The 17,415-nt window shown below is 39.7% G+C and overlaps 1 protein-coding gene across 1 annotated transcript in view; it reads right to left on the bottom strand.

Moving 5' to 3' along the window:
- The window catches only part of SKAP2 (src kinase associated phosphoprotein 2), a 119,494-nt gene extending 107,108 nt beyond the window's left edge, over positions 1–12,386 (bottom strand). The window contains exons 1-3 of the mRNA XM_053969685.1: positions 12,252–12,386; positions 2,215–2,320; positions 282–307 (exon numbers count right to left, since the gene is read on the bottom strand). Of these exons, the coding sequence (XP_053825660.1) occupies positions 282–307; positions 2,215–2,320; positions 12,252–12,300 (181 nt within the window). The 5' untranslated portion in view covers positions 12,301–12,386. The remainder of the gene's footprint in view (positions 1–281; positions 308–2,214; positions 2,321–12,251) is intronic.
- Between the last annotated feature and the right edge of the window lie 5,029 nt (positions 12,387–17,415).

The raw sequence follows: 17,415 nt of genomic DNA on the forward strand, positions 1-17,415 counted from the left end.
AAAGCTCCATTTATACTAAATTTATAACAAATAAGCTCCATAACGAGCTCCATTATATATTAAATCCTGAGCTACATTTCTAGCTCAATCTTTCCATCAGCGAGCGCTCTGTGCTGTCATCGCTGCCGGCAGCAGCCCCGGCGGATGTGCGCGCCCCGGGCGCTCGGGCGGCTGTTCCCCGTCAGCCGCAGCAGGGGGCGCCAGTCCCCTCGGCCTCGGGCGGCCGCGGCAGTGGGAAAACACCGCGGCGGGAACGGCGGGGGAAAGGGCACGAGACTCACCTTTCTCCGGGAATTCTTGAGGATAACTGCAGAAAAAGAAGAAGAAGAAACATCATAAAGCAATGCACACTTGCAAACCCACGGCATGAGGACATGGCACAGAACAGCAACCAGTTTTCAACAAGTTTTGTGGTCGAAACTCAGCGCTGCAAGTTTTCCTTGAAAATTCTGAAGTCTTTATCTTTGCCTTAAAGTATTTACTCAGTTTTCCTTTTGCCTTTGCAGATGGCAGAATCCCCAGTCACTTCAAGGAAGACTTGAACAAAACCAAATCCAGACTGAGCAGCCTCTTCTAGCTAAGGTATCTTAAGGTATAAAAACACACAAAAGCATCTATAATTTTAGTAAACCTTCTAAATGTTAACAAATTTTAGAATTTTTTGTGCACAAGTAGAACCATTAAACATATTTTGAAATAAACCAGTAGTTCAATAGGAAACGAAAGAAAAAAATCGAAAATAGTGGGTATAGCTACAGTAAATTTACAGAAATCCAAATGAAAATGTATTAATAATTAACCATAAAGATAAAAGTTAAAGCATGGCTAAATAAGAATTCCTTTTCAAATAAGGAGATCTCAACTTATATAATGCCTAGAAAACAAAACAAAAAAAAAAAATTATCATCCCAGAGGGAAAACATACTTTCATATACTGTTTCTTCAGAGCTAAATCTTGGTATTTCAGAAACTAAAATAATCACAGAATGCAGTTTGATGATACAGACAAATTATCAGGACAGAGTTATGTAGAATGGCATTCAAGAAACACTCATGGGCTAAGTACTAACTGGCAAATAAAATGCAGCTGCCAAGATCATTTTTATGAACAATAAGCAGTAGTAAGGATATCAGTTTAGTCAATATGGAGATGTTGGCAAGAAAGAAGCAAAAGAGAAAGGAATGGTCTAGAGATAAGAAACTGAGAAATGCAAACAGAGATAAAAGGCCAGATCTAAGAAATCCAGTGTAGCAAGCGACAGTAATAGACACAGCCCAACATGTGGGATGTTAAAATCAAAGAAGACTACAATGTGTATGTATTTTGTAGCCTGCATGAAAAGCAAAACACTGTTAACAGTGAATAATATTACAGGAAATGAGGAAGGCATTAGAAATTAAAATAAGATGTGAAACCATGGGGTCACATGAATGAATAGTAAAAGATTCAGTGTCAATATGCTTATAAATGCAGGTTCCCTCTCTTTGATATTTCATCATCCAAAAAAGCATCAGTCAGTCAAGAAAAAAGTCAATAGCACTGTATCTGCAAGTCATCTGTATAGTCACAGTTAACTCAGTAACCCAGAATAGAAAACACAGGAAAGAAAAATTAAATAGATAAAATACTACTTTCTTAAAGGAGAGTTATGAGAGAGAACTATTTCCCTAAGCATTTACAGCCTGAATGAAAAGAACACAAAACTTCAAATACAAGATTTTGGGACACATCTCATGTCTCCCTCCAGTTAGCGCCCTCACCAGATGACTGTGCTGTCCTTGAAATTATAAATAAGTTGCCACAGGGGCAGAAGCATGCCATCAATGAAATGCTTAGGAGATAACACACAGCTGTCTTATACCAGCCGAGTATGGTGATAGGAAGCTCATTCATATCCTCAATACATTATATTTCTCATGTTTTAATGAATCTTACCAAAGCAGAGGTGAAGGCAAGCTCTGCCCAACTAGCTTGCAATTAGGTTTCAGAATATTAAGCAATTCAAATGGGACAAATAATTCTGATCCCATTTCTTACTAAATTGTAGCAGCTTTGAGAAGACAAGACTTGAACCTAGATAGATTTTTTGAAAAGATCAGGACTTATACAGATTTTAATTGTTAATACGATTAATGTTTATTAAAAGATTGCATAAAACTTTAAGATATCAGTAAGTGACTTTCTAACATATTAAAGCCATGAAGTTCACTTACCTTGCCTTAATATCCTTTATCTTTTTAAGAAGAACTTCCCTCCTTTCTTTTGCTTTCTTGGATAGATTTTCTCCTTTTAGTGCTTGGAAAACAAATGTTTCAACATCTAAATAAAGAAAAAAATAAATACACCTCAAAAAAAAATTACAAAATACTGCCGTAATGAGCTTGTCCTGATACTACTGTGAAAAAAAAAAAAAAAAGGAAATTATTTTCAGCCCTACTCACAGCATAGTTAACAGACATCTTAGATTCTAAATGGGATACATTTGTTCTCTATCTACTTATGCTTAGCACAGCAAATCCTATGGTGACATTTGATTCTTGCTCACTTAATTATGCTACGTAAGTCCTAATAAATTGCAGTCCTATAACAATTACTTTCCATCACCTAAAGTAAAAGACAAAGCTAAAACATGGAAATAGCCTTTATGCATATATTACTGCCATGTTATTTCAGAAGATCAAGTTGCAAAGATGGTTGTGTAATTTATTATTTCAGCAGTAACACTTACCCAGATACTAATATAGCTCACTTACTGGTTACAGTATTTTTAAGTGTTTTCACAATGCCTCTGAAATCACTGATTGACTAAAGAGTCATATCCAAAGCAATCCTGAAAACAATTAGGTAAGCAAATTAACCATATCAAAGGAGTCAAGCTCAACAGTGTACTTTAAATTAAGAACACCTCCACTTGTAGAATCACAAACTAAGGCTCTAGCCTGCACTCTAAGTTTTAATTCTTATTCAGATGATACTTTTATATAGTCACGTAGAAACAAAGCATTCCATAAAAGCTACAACAGTTCTTTTAATATAGTAAAAATCCATACCATAGGATAAAAAGAATGCAGTGTATTGAATTTGTGGGAGTGTAACTCCCCCAGTAGTATGTTTTCCTTATTGACCGAACAAAGGCAAAAATCATTTGAAGTTTCTTATAGTTACCAATCAACATGCAATTGTCCCAAAACCAGAAAAGTAGAAATACAACCAAAAAGTCCTGCTTGTTAATATAAACATCTCACCTGTATGGGTAACAACTGCCCATTGAATTAGAGAATTTTTTTACCATTTGTGGGTAACAAAACACCTTCTCACAGTGCCTGCCCACCCCCATAGACACACACAGAGACACATATATATACCTTGGCTCTCTCTGCATAGATGCAAATGCATATGGATAGTACTATTTTAATCCTATAACTTTTCCAATCAGATGACACATTCCATTTTAACACAGAAACACAAATAACAGCCAATTAAGTACACAACTGTCTACGTGCAAAAGCTTATGTGAATATTTGCCACAGATTTCCTAAATGAAAAATTTAATTGCCTCCTTTTTTTTCTTTATAAAACAGAAAGATACCGCCCTTTGTATAACAGGATGCAAGAAAACAAGTCAAAAGTTACCCTTCAAGAACACTAGCACAGCTATTACAAAAATGTTCTTCTTTACGAATAATTCACTAGATTTTTATTTAAATGTTTAGATTACTGTCCTCATCAAGTGTGGCAAAAATATTCATTTTTTACAGTATTTTAGAGTTCTGAAGAATGACATTGATCCTCCTCTCTCCATAAGACAGAGAATCTTCCCCATTACATTTTCCAAAGCAATCCTGAATGGGGGAGACCTTCACTCAGCTCTGTGGCATTCCTTCTTTAAAAGGACAGAAGGAAAGGCACTTAGCATGTATTAATGAATCCTCCAGACATACCCCCAACAGTCTCTATGCTGCACACCAAGAATGCCTGCAGGGATTTTTTCCAAACTCAAAGAAAAAGTACACATCTTCGTAAATTCCAGTGATTGGAATTGCCAATCAAGCTGGCAGAGAAGAACCCACAGAACCCAATGACATTGACAAACTACAAAACTAAGATCAAAAAATGGATACTTTTACTATTCAGAGCAAAAATCAAAACAATTCAAAACAAATCAACAGTTCTTCTCTCAGTGAAACCTAACAGGATTTTCCAGTACAAAACAAGCTTTCATTGAAGAGGGACAGCATAATTAAATATTTATTTTTCCATACTTTTATCTATTTTTTTTAAAAAATAGATAGTAGCTTCAAAGTTCTACCCAGGCACCAACATGCAAAACTTTAGAGGAATTAGTTATGTTTATAAATCAGGAGCAATACTTGCATGGTAATCTTTGGACACTAATTAATCACAAAACTTGGATTCAGAAGTCTTCATTTAAACTCAGTGGGCTTCTTCACCTCTTGGAAAAGCTCAGCCCAGGTGAGAATTCTGCCGTCTCAGATTCTGACAATCAAAGCTTTATTCAAATAGAAATGTTGAAATAACACAATTAAGGAGTATGTGGGGAAGAGAAACCAAGTCGATTATTATAAAAAAGGATTACCACTTCTGGCTTAAAATACACTGTGGATACAAAAATTTCAGGACTAACTATATTGCTGAAAGATTGTGTTGTTTTCCAGAAAACCTTGGACTTCAAAAGCAGAAATAATAGAGAATTTTCAACCACAGAAGAACAGGGCAGAAGCAGATGCTCCATTTACTCTCAGTAAAGTAGAGCTGGAGGAGAGAGGCAGAAAGCAGCAGTTACAGAAGACATCCCTGGGATGGCTTCCCTCTCACATGAGTATGTGAAACAAGTTCTCCGAGCTTAGGTGTACTCACAGTCAGGGTGCACTGTTTTCATCATGGAACACTACTACTTCCATATGTCCAGTGACATCATATGGCTTGATTCATCACAACCCCAAAATACAAAGACAGATCTGACATACATAGGATGCTAAAGAAGCAGTTTACCTGAAAATTACATCTTACTGTATCATATATATTTCTTAACTACTCACAGTTACACAGTATATTATATATCTTGTTTTAATCTACTGTTGTAAATCCATCCAGGATGTACCAGATGCAGAAGATGAGTAACATCCTAAGCTTCTCTGGACAAGAAGCCAGCAAGACATCTAAGTTATGATCATCTCTTCACTTCCTGTACTTCCACATTGTGGAGGAATATGGACTGCCTTAACATAAGGAAATGTTCCTGTAATTTCTCTGACCTTCCACAAAGTGATTTATGTAGGAATTAGACCAGAACTTGGGACTTCAGTACGGCAGAGCACAGTACACAGTAAACTTCAAAGAGAAGCAGCAAAATATACCCATTTCTCACCACTATTCTAGTCACATACTTGCTCTCCCTTCTCGAGGATGATCCACAACTTGGTCTCTGCTGTACTAGATTAATGCTACTCAGAAAACAAAACTACTCCTCCTCTACAGTGTAGATGCTGTTTCATGCTTCAGCAGCAACTGATCCATCAAGAAATTTTAAAAGGAATAAAAGATAAATTCCAGAAAGAAAACCTCTTTGAACAGATTTCTGGTCTAAAAGCACTTTAACTAATCAGTTACCCCAGAGCAAAAAAAAAAAAAACCAAATGACATATTCCCAGAAATTTTTCCTAATGAATTGAGCAGCTATTTAGTATCACACATTGCAGACATTTACCTGTTCCCACTGAAAATATGAAAATAAAAAATAAATTTTAAAAACACTAGAACAAATAAACAAAAACAAAGCAAAGAAAAATACACAGTGGAAACCTACATAACACCTCTTTTCTTAAGCCTGTGTGTTAGACTGCTTGATAGTTTAAATGTCCATACTTGTTGCTCTGTTTCTTAAAGCTCATGATGTTAAATTTGCTTGCATCACACCCCAGAGCAATTATTTACCTGCAGGAACGAACAAAAGCTGCCAAACTGAAAGATACAATTGATACAAATCACCCACAAATTGCTCTGCCAATACAGGTTACAAACTGACCGAAAAGGAAAGTCACACCTCAGTCTAGCTCTGTCCACTTCAACCAGCTCATACAGTTCAAAACTTAAGTGCCAATTCACAGAACAGTCAAAAGCTAACAGCCATTGTAATTTCATTTTCATCTACAGTACTTTTACAAGGAGAAAAGCTAAAATTTATTTTGCATTTCATTGTTAAAACAGTTTATGGTTCTCTTTACTTCAATGATTATAAACAGACAACACAGAAAGATTTTAATCATTTTAAAGTCTTTGGAGCGATTTTCTTTAATGAAGGCTGGAACCACACAGATGGAATTTTTCAAGAACATTGCAAATTTCTAGCCCAAAGCAAGCACTGTGTTAAAGAGTGCTAAGCATAACAAATCATAGCACGTTTGTTGTTTACAGGATTTAATATTGTAAATGTAAGTCACACATAATAAACAAACATACTTAGGACAGAACTACCTCAATTTTTTGTCAGGGTGGGTCAAGCAGATTCCCACAGAGGCACTCAAAGACTATGTGCTGGGTCGTTCTTCATCCCCTTCTCCAGCAGATAACCAAAATGTTAATCACTCCATCATGGACAGGTCAACTGATGAGTTGACACCATTCAGATGACAAGAATCAGAAAGTGGCAATGAGATAGGAGCATCTCCACACACATGGCAGGGCCCCTGGCCCAAGGAGAAATGAGGCTGGTTTGGAGGCTGGACACCCATCCATCATATGAGCAGGGACATTCCAGGGGATAACCTGGCAGTTCTACTGCCACTCGCACAAGAAGGCAACAGCAGCTCAGCTCAGCTGCAATTCCTGCAGCCACCAGCCTTTTCTCTCTTCTGCCTCAAGGACCCAGAGAGCCAGCAGCCGGCTGCCAGCCAGAGAATTTGGGATGGCAAGCCAGAGAATTTTGGGAGATAGCTGCAAGCTAGGCACATTTATTAAACACATGCTGTCCAAAGGTGACCAATATTAAACAGATTGCCATGTATCTTTCAGTTTTATACAGGCTGGCATCAGAAAACAATTAATTAATTTGATTTCAAAGTTGTCATGCGATTCATTAATAGGGAAAAAGCCTGAAGACAAACTGTTAAGAATAAATGTCACTGCCTGTTCTTTTAAATAAAGAAATATTGGAGGACTTTGCTTCTGCTCTCCCCCTGACTTCACAACTACATTTTAAAGTCTCTCTCTCCAGAGTTTGCTAAATTGCCTTTTAAATATATATACACTTAATCAGAAACAGAACACATGATTTAAAATAAAAATGACTGAACTTCAAGACGTCTAAAAATACCACATTTATCCAGCCTAACAAGAAGGTGAGCATTCCTTTCAGTGCAAAGTCCTGGAAAGGACTGCCTTTAAAAACTGCTGTACCTTAAATCCCCAGCAGCAAGGTTATGTTGCTGTGTTGACACATACAAAGTAAGTATCATGAAAAATGTTGACGCTTAACAGTTTTACTAGTGATTTTAAAAGTAGAAGTATACACAAATTTCTAAGACTCCTCAAATGAAGTAAATCGATAAGGCATGTCTTTTAAAAGATTAAAAAAGAAAAATTTTAATCAAGGACTATATATATATATATATATATATCTAATCTCATTGGATGAGTAGTTGAGCATCTTCTCTCTATATTAAAGAGGTGAGAAAAGATGAAGCTGTAATATATTAAGCATATAATGAAAAAAAACCACACCAGTACAAATCATGATCAAGTTACAAAGTGATTCCAAATGAACTATAATAAAAAATGTTAAGGATTAACCTAAAGATTTACACTGTATGCCACATTATGCTGTGTCTATTGTGGTTTGTTGACATATGATTATGAAAGAAATGTAAACCCAGTCAGATGAGAAAGATAGACTCCATGTTAATTGAAAAAGACAAACTAAGTGAATAATGAGTATATAAAAAATAGCCTATGCCATTTTTATCACCCATATATGACACTTATTCCCGAATTTATGGCAGAGACAATTGAACTATGTTTCAAATCACTGGAGGTTATTTCTTACCGGGAGTCCCTCTGTGCATTTTTTTCACCTCACTGTTTCTAATCTTACTCCATTACTATAGAAACACATACATACTACCAAAGCTGTAAATACATGTCTACTTAAAAGATGTCTACAATAATCCCCCTGGTTTATCTTGTACAGATGGATTCTTCAGCAAGAACTGGCATTTGTTAAAGCCTTGGAAACATGGAAATAATACTTTTAAAAAAGAGTGAAGTTTTAAACAACAGTGTGCTTTCAAATTTAAACCAATCAATAAAGAAGAGCCATACTGTACCCAGAAGTTTTTTTTTTTTTTATGACAGGCATGTAAGGAGCAAGTCCAAGAACAGCTGATGTGGAAAATGAAAATCGACAGTTTGTTTTTTTGGGGATTGGGGTAAATATAACCAGTGTAGTGCAAAAATAAAAGGTAAGCAACTCATGCACGGGATCCGATGTCTTGTAGATTTCTTGCCTTGCCCTTTTCTGCAAGCTATTTCCAAGATGCAACTAAACAAATAGGTAAAGAGTATTACTTTGAAGGAAAAAATAAGAGGAATCACACAGAAAAAGGTGATTTGGACAATAAAACTAAGCATTTAAGCAAACTGATGACCAAAGAAACCAGTCTGGTTTACATTACAGAAGAAATAATATGCCTTTGGGGGAAGAAGCAGCCTTCAAATGCCTCCTCAGCTATGAAAAAGCCAAAACTTACTAAGGAAAAATAGATGTGAGCAGGCCTCCAACAATCTATGTAACCAGCAACAATTTGAGGAGACAAAAAAAGAGAAACATTCCACTTTGCTGAACACCCACCAAAAAAAAAAAAAAAAAAAAAATCACATAAACAGAAGAAAAGGCAGAGCAGGGCTGGGCTTCCTTCACTAAATTCCACTGTCTAAAGCATCATCTGTATCCGCAGGGACATGGCTGGGGAACGAAGAAGTTACATACACTATCACACACCTCCGGGGTGTAAAGAGGGAGATAAGACAGCAACAAACTTACTTTCTCCTCCTACAGGAGTTCAACATATGACCAGAGGACCCTGTTTCTGTCTCCAGTGTTTCCCTCCTACCACTTGAACAAGTCAGAGAAGACAGGATGGGATTGTGCAATCCCAATAATCCTCTGCAATAAGTCTATTGCCACACTGACCTTTCCCCTTCAACTTTACAGAAACGGCTTCCTCCTTTTTCCTACTAATGCAGTTAGCCCTGAGCTCAAGCTGTGCTTCTGCCTGGAACATTTCAGCGTCACTGATATGCAACTATAATGACCCTGCCAGCATGTGTGACAGAATTTGTTTTTGTGTTAAAGATATAATATTGTTTAAGTTCAAAGTAAAGCAGTCACAAGTCAGAAAATTTCCTGTGCAACTTTAATTCATCCCCTGGTGTGTTTATTCCCATTATCGCCATGTTTAACTACAGGAGCACTTAGTATGTTTTCCAGTAGGATCCCTACTTGTTCAGCATGGTGGGTGGACATACTCCAACCATCAATCAAGGGTAAGTAGGGATAAGGAAATCCATATGATCGTTCCTCCACTTGTTGCAAAAGTTGGAAATCATAGGCAAAAAGGCCAAGAAAAGGAGGGAGAATAGACGAGCACAGTATTTATGAGATTTTGCACCTGTGAGAGCCTCTGCTAGGTAAACACCAGACTAAAATACAATGCTTGTCGCTACCCATTAGCTGCATGTTCTCAACTGAACCTGATATGAAGAAGTGCCTGGCACTTGTAATGGCCACTAACATAGACATCCAACTCATATTATTATCTGGAGAAACCAGCACAGCATGGAGGCAGGTGAATTTGAATTCTAATTCTGTTCCACCATTGATTATTTTTTGCGACCCCAATCACATCTTGTTTATTATACTAATTTTAACAATGGGGAAACAATATTCCCTCATCTCAAAGAGGTGCTGGATCAATAACTGTGAGACATTAAAATAATACATTAAGAAGCACCCTCAAAGAAGAGCATGCAGAAATTAATAACTATCTACTATCTGTGGTCTTTGTAGTGTGTAACAGTTTCTTGATGAATAGTAAAGATACTACAGAGCTCCCTTCCCTCTTCCATACATCTTCACAACAGGAATAGTTTGAGGAAAAAAAAAAAAAAGAAGAAGCCTACATAAAAGATTGTAAGATCCTACACATATCAGTGAAAGAACTGCTTATACAGTTTACTGGATTACTCTTATTTCTAACTTTCATGCACTTGACTGATAACCTTTAAAAAGAGAGTTTAACACAAACTGTAAAAAGTAATGCCATAATTTATTTTTCAAAAATAAGCAGGTTATTTAATTTTAACATTGTATAAGCTTACAAGGCTAACCTTGAAGGTAACAATTAAAAGTTGCAAACTATTAGTTACATGTAGTAATAATAAAACAAATATTTAAAGATCATTGGTAAATCATTCCATTGCCTTCTTAACTTCAGTTCTACAGACAGCACAAAAAGAAACGAGAAAAGCTAAAGCTGTACATACTCTACAAACATTAGATACCTGTACATAACTTAGGCTGCTGCTCAGAGCAACTCTGAAAGTACATTACATCTTGAGGAAAAATAGATGTTCTTGGTTTCACTTCAAAATACAAACTTCTGTGTCTTTCTTTCCATGGCAGACTGGATAAAGATGGCGAGAAGGAAGGAAGGACAAGTTGTGTACATGAGGTACCATGACTGAGAAAAATCACAATCTCAAATGATCCCATCTGCCTCACATCCTTCCCCTCAAAAAACAAAAAAATTATAAAGCACTTAAAATATTGAAGAGCTTCAAGATGAGCTTCACTCAGTGAAACTAACACCAAAACAAACATATATGCTCCGCATCTGACCATGAGTTCCAGAAATCAGTATTGCCACAGAAAATACCAAGATTTAGAAAGGGTCTCTATGGGTAATACTTATTTTTTCTAAATTATTAAGAATCTATTCCATCATATGAAATCATGAGAAGCTTTCCTTTTTTTTTTTTTTTTCCTCTGGTGGCCTTCCATGCAAATTTTAACTACAGATGGTATGATATGCAAGTAACGTAGTTAGAAACTGCAGTTAGGAAACACTTCAGACAGCTGGCAGGAGATGCAGTGAGAGCAATATGTTTCATGCATTAGCTCTTACAATCAAAGTGTTAAAAAAAATAATAGTCTGTGAAGGTGATGCACTGCACTAGACTCTGGCAGGTGCCCAGCCATGTAATTGAATGCTTGGCCTCAGAAGATTTCAAAAAGCATGGGTAATTTGGATGGCAGAGTCAGAGCTACACAAGTTCCCGTGGCAGAAACAGAAGTTCTCAGAAGAGTCCCACTGAAATTAAAAGGGTTTCAGGATACCAAACTTTTCGATAAGATACCAGAAAAGTCAACCTTCAAGTATACCATTTATTTTAATTAACAACAACAAAAAAACCCTCGAATTCTTGAAGGTAAAGGATAGCCACTCGTATTCGGAATTCCATACTAACACTATAACCTTTCACGGTGAGAAATCATCCCATTCCTACGCTCCAACGCATCCCGGGAGCGTGGACAGTCACGGTCAGAGGTGTATGACTGATGTGACAATACCCCAGCAATTCAGCAACCCTTTCGTCCGCTCCTCAGCTGTTCAGCGGGGAAGTTCACTACTTTTTTTCGGCTGATGCGGGCAGTCTGCCCTGCCAGCACACCCCGAGGGCAGACACTTCCTCCGGATGGCTCTGCGGTCACCCGGCGGTCACACGCCCCGCACGCGTGTCCGCGGGAGCCCCCGAACACCTCATCCCGGTTGGCGTCCGCAGCCCCCGACGGCGCCCGGCCGGGGAGGTGTCGGATCCCGGGCGCGGACGGGGGCTGCGGGCGCCCAGGCGGGAGAGGTGCCCGGCCCGCTCCTTCCTCCTTGCGGGGAAGCGAGCCGGAGCGCTGCGGCTCCCCACGGACGGGCACGGGGGGAGGAAGTAGCCGGGGAGGAGGAACTGGGGGGAGGGGAGGGAGAGAACCCCCGAATCCGTGCACTGGAAGTGATCGCCCAGCGCCCGCCAAGGAGCGCTCCGCCGCTGCCGCGTCTCCAGGGGCTGCTGCCCCCGCACGCCCCGGCTCCCCCGGCCCGTCACACCCCTACCGGCCCGCCCCCCTCGGCCTCCCCTCCGCCCGCCCCCCGGGAGGGAAGCCCTCCCTCCCTCCTGCTCTCACCTGCCAAGAGGCTGCAGACGTCCCCGGGGACGCCGGGAGCGCCGGACATGGTGCGCGCGGCGGGGGCGGCCGGGGACACCCGGCGGGCGGGGCTCGAGGGCTCAGACCGGTCCGGCCCCGGCCCCGGCGGCGAGGAAGCGGAGGCCACGCCCCCCGGCCGCGGCGGCACGGCCGAGAGCCGCGGGGGGGCGGGGTTTATCACCACCGGGGCGTGGTTTCCCGCCACGAAGGCGGGGCTTCGGCGCGCTGGGGGCGGGTTTTACGTCACCGGGCGTGGCTTCATGCTTCGGGGCGGGGCTTCCCGTCGGCTCGCTCCCCCCGCCCCGCCTCAGCGCCGCGCTTGCGCAGCATGCCCTCTCCCCCCATGTTCGTAGCCCGCCGTGAGGGCGGCGCCGTCCCCGGGACCGCTGCCGGCGGCCATCCTGCGTGAGGGCACCGCGCGGGCCCGCCCCCGCGCCAGAACCAAACGTGGCGCTCAGCGCCGGCTCCCTCCGCGCGTTCCGCCCCGAAGGGCAGGAGAAGTTGGCTATTGGATAGGAATGACCCGAGGCCTCTGTCTGATTGACCCATTGATTGTCCCGCCCACTAAGCCAGGGCCTGGCGTCCCCCCGTCCTCCCACAGGGGTGGGCAGGGCTGGATCGATGGGTGTGGAGGGCGGTACTTTGGGGATTTAATTTCTTCCGGGCGTCTTTCCATCTTTCTTTCAGGGCGCGGTGCCGACGTTGTTCCTCTCGGCTTTCTGTCATTACCAGTGTCAGGGTTTAGGATGGCAGACAGCCACAGCCTACAGCCCAGCCTCGTGCCTGTGCCAATGTCCCAATGGTTGCAGCTGGCAAAATCAAGCCGTGGAACTTGAGGAAATCAATGAAGCTGTGGGAACAGGCCCGTTCGTACTGGTGTCTGTTAGCACAGGTGTGTGAGCAGCGGCAAAAAGAGATGCTGTTGCTAAGCAGCACAGCTGGGCTGCTAGAAGGGCCAACTTTGCTGGAGTGTTGCTTATGAGGCAGCTTTTGTATGTTTTTCCCACAAATCCCTAGTTGTATGTATTTGGAGCACATTGGTGATGTAATATATTTAGTGTAGAAATAGTCAAAGTAAACTCTTAGCATGTGTTTCTGTGTCCTGGATGATTTTGGCTGTATCTATGTTATTGCTGCAGAAAGTGTTTGTGTTAGAGCTGTGGTTATGTTAGCACATCTGTGTATCATACCAGCATAGGAAAAACACCAATTAAAAGAAGTTTCATATATGAAATTTCAGCTTTATACCAGTGTAATTACATTAATACTTGTGGCACAGTTGGCAGTATGGCTGTGACAGTCAGGTATTAAACAGTTTCCTACTTCTGCTTGGTGTAGCTGTGACCACTGAAGTCTGCAGTGTAGACGTGGTGTTAGATTATATTGTTCTCCTGACCTCTCACATCTCTTTTAATCACATGGAGCAACTAATTTCAAATACATCTGTGTTTTCAAAGCATTGCAGCTTTATTACCTGACTTTATGGCCAGCCTGGCTGAAACTCAAGCAGTGAACTAATTGACCTCTATAATGTTGTGTAATGGTTTTTATGTTGGTTATCTAATTTCAATTCAACTATAATAAACATGCACAGGCATCTGGGTGCATATGTGTATAAATAGATCATGCCTCTTTATTTGTATAAATATCTACTACTCATCTGGTACAAGAATATGTTTGATTAATTTTTCTGTAGTTGGCAAGGAAGGCTCTTTGGAATTATGTTAAATTACACATTTCAGATGTGAAGTCTTGGGAAGCTGCCATAAGGAATAGGAAAGTGGCTCGTAGTCTAATGTGCTTGCCCTTTTTCAGGTTAATCATAATCCTACTTTCTTGTGTTGACTTTATGGCACCATCCATTTATGTTTTAGAAATGTGTCACTTGAACTCTGTTGTAGTCTTTGTTTTGAGATCACTCTCCTGATAATTTATTCCATATGTTTACCATTTGTGTAAACTTTTCCTGTGTTTCAGAACATAAGATGGGAAGAAATAACTTACCTTTATTATTTCCCATCCCCCATACACCAGTCACTCTGGAGTCACTCTTTTTCTACTTACTTTTTTGTTAAAGACCTCCTTGTTGCAGTGAAGACCAGCCCGTCAGACAGTCATCAAGATTTGTGACCCAGGCCTATTTTAAGCCTTGTTAAGTTCCAGATTTACTCATAGTTCTCTAATTTTTAAATCTACCACTAATAGGAAGCATAATTCAAAACAGACTCCTTCCTGAAACAAGTCTGGCTTCAGTGCTGTTTCAGCCTGGTTTCTGAGGATTCCACAGCTTGTGCCTCATCGAAACCAGACACACCACTTTGCCTAATCAGGCCCATGGATCAGGGGTTCTTGATGTGTGGGAAGCAACGCAACAGGGAACACACAGAAATTTATTGTCCTTCTGTGTGAGGAGAGCTATGAAAACGGAATTCAGGAGGAGTAGCCTGCCTGGATCTGAAGAGAGCCTACAGCAATGCAGCTGTGGGAAGAACAAACTTTCCCATTCAGGAGCAGCATCACTACTGCCTTGCCTCCCTGAAGAAATGGGGAAAACGCTGGATTTCCCAGTAAACCAGATATGTCACATATCTAGTTTACTGGAAAATCCAGCATTTTTCCCTTAAATGTTCCACGCTTCTGCAGCCATGCTTTTAAAATTTAGATTCTAGGAGGTGAATGAAACAGGACCTGTATGCAGCTGCTCCTTGTTCTTTACATGTCCTTTAATAGAAAATTAATTGGATTACAGTGCATGCTCCCGGCACTGATCCCTGCACTATTTCACATAGGCAGCAGTGGCCTTGCTGGTGAGATGAGAACTCTGTGTTCTCATCTCTTGGCCCTGTTGGCTGTCTGTCTTCTTTTGCTGGACTCCAAACAAAACAGCTAGTCAATAGTCAGAATATTTCTATTTTTTAATTATTTAATTACATTGAACAGTAGCTGGCAAAGATATCTGGTATGCACATAGAGCTGTTAAATGGAAGGAGCACTGACTTTCTTTACAGAATTGCTTTCTTTGTACGCACAAAAATTGTGTTTAAAAAAAATCAGGAAATTATCTTATTGAATGGCAGTGCTCTAAACATGGCACCCCTGTATGCTTTTTGACTGCAGTTGTTGCACTGAAGAAAAGCAGAGGCTTTTTCTTGCCTCTAAGAGTGGAAAAGCAGATTCAAACTCTTTTTCCTCTGGCAAAACATCATTAATGTTTTCTTAGGATTTGCTGCTACTATTCAAATTTAAATTACTTCCTCACAGGGAGAGATGCATTCAGGACATCACAACAGTTGCTTTGAGAATAAGTTTACACATTAACTTTGAAGCATAAAGAAAAGTTAATACTTCATGTAACAACTCATTATGATTTTGTGTATCTTCTTCTATTCAGACTACATCTCCATTAAAGCTTCCTATTTTGCTGTCCTCTTACCGGCATTTTATAAAGAAGCAAAAACCTTAAGGCATTCAAATATTGTTTGCACAGTTGAGTTGCACTGACTGTACTATGTTAGAATGCGGAAACATGGCCTTGCATTTAAAATTCATCCCATCAAACATGAGCTGAACACACACTTCAGATTACGGGATGATCACAGATGGAGCTAAAATGTATTAGGCAAGACTGTAAAAATTTTGAACGCCAGGCGTGTGTTTCTTTATTAGTTTGTATGCTGAAAAATTGCCACAACGGCATTTTTTTCTGCAGTTTGGAGGCTTTGGCGTCACTGTTTAGTGTTCTGAGTTACAAAACTGATGCACTTTGCTTTGTGAAGATAACCTACCATTAATGGGGTACTTCCCAGGTTGGTACTGTCTTGCTGTCCATGTTACCTGTTCTTATTTTAAGACTTTGGTTTGAGTAATTCCCAACTCCCAGGTTTAAAAATGCATCTCCAAGAAACACAAGTTATTCCCTTCCATCTTCATGTTTTCCCAGCTATACAACCACAGAAAGGTGCTGAACTGAAAAACTGTAAGAATTGTTCCTTAGATAATTTTCTGTATGCCATATTGTAACTTTCAGCTTTCAGAGCTATTTGGTTTGATGCTGAAGTGTTCAGCTTTCCAAATATGGAGCAACAAGGCCATAGCTTTTCATTTTGTACTTGACTATTTTCCAGCAATGCCTATTTTTACTTAAGAATTACCTCTGCAAAAAAAGATTGGTGTTTCTGTTATCAAAATCATAGGATAGTTAATATAATTTTGAGTTATGTTTTCTAAATGTGGGAAACATTTTTGCATAAGAATGTTTTTACCTGAGCATCCATTAGATTGTATAATATTGTGCATTATTCAATATTTTATTAGACAAAAAATATTCTGTGTCTCTTCAAGTTCAGTGTCTTATTTTAAAAAAATATTTTAAAAGCTCCTATCAGATAAAGGCTTCAACTTTTCAGTAAGATCCTATTTTGAGGTGATTTTCCAACTGGATTGATTCAAATGGAACATCCTGAAAGTTAGTTTTGACACAGGAATGAGATTTCAGTCAACATTTTTTCTCATAAAAATCTATGAAAGCAAGCCAAAGATAACCCCCTAAGTGTTACAGAAGAAGATTTCTGCTGCTTATCATGCAAACGGTGCCAATGAAGTCTGGAGACAACCACATAAATAAGAGTTGCGAGATTTCAGTTCATACTAAATCAATTTGTTCTTGTTTGTATCTCACCCTGTGTTCTTCAACATCTGAAATGCTGAAGAAGTGAAGACTCTTCCTCTCCCCATTTCTCCTCTTCAAGATGTACGGAGATGTCCTGATGGGACTTTTTAGAAATGAGTATGGTTTTAGGAAGTGGTTTTGGAACCATGAAGATTCTTAATAACACTGTGGTGATTAAACATGCTAAAACATCATTTTACATTCTCCAGAAGTAAAATCTAAACCTCATCATTCTTTGAGAGGTAGATTAAATAATGAGGAACTATGTAACCTCTAATCTAAATTTAGTGTTCTTTCTAGATCTTTTTGCCTCTTATTAACTATGGTATAATGCATTGAGTCCTATTTTTTAAAAAATATACCATAGATAATGGAATAAATGAAGAGTACTTTTCCTTGCATTTCTGTATGAAGAGCTATATCCTTTTCCTATTGCAGTGGAATGGGTTCTATGTGATCAGTTCTATTCCTGTG

The sequence above is a fragment of the Vidua macroura genome, chromosome 1 (genome assembly GCF_024509145.1).
Source record: "Vidua macroura isolate BioBank_ID:100142 chromosome 1, ASM2450914v1, whole genome shotgun sequence".
Lineage (NCBI taxonomy): Eukaryota > Metazoa > Chordata > Aves > Passeriformes > Viduidae > Vidua > Vidua macroura.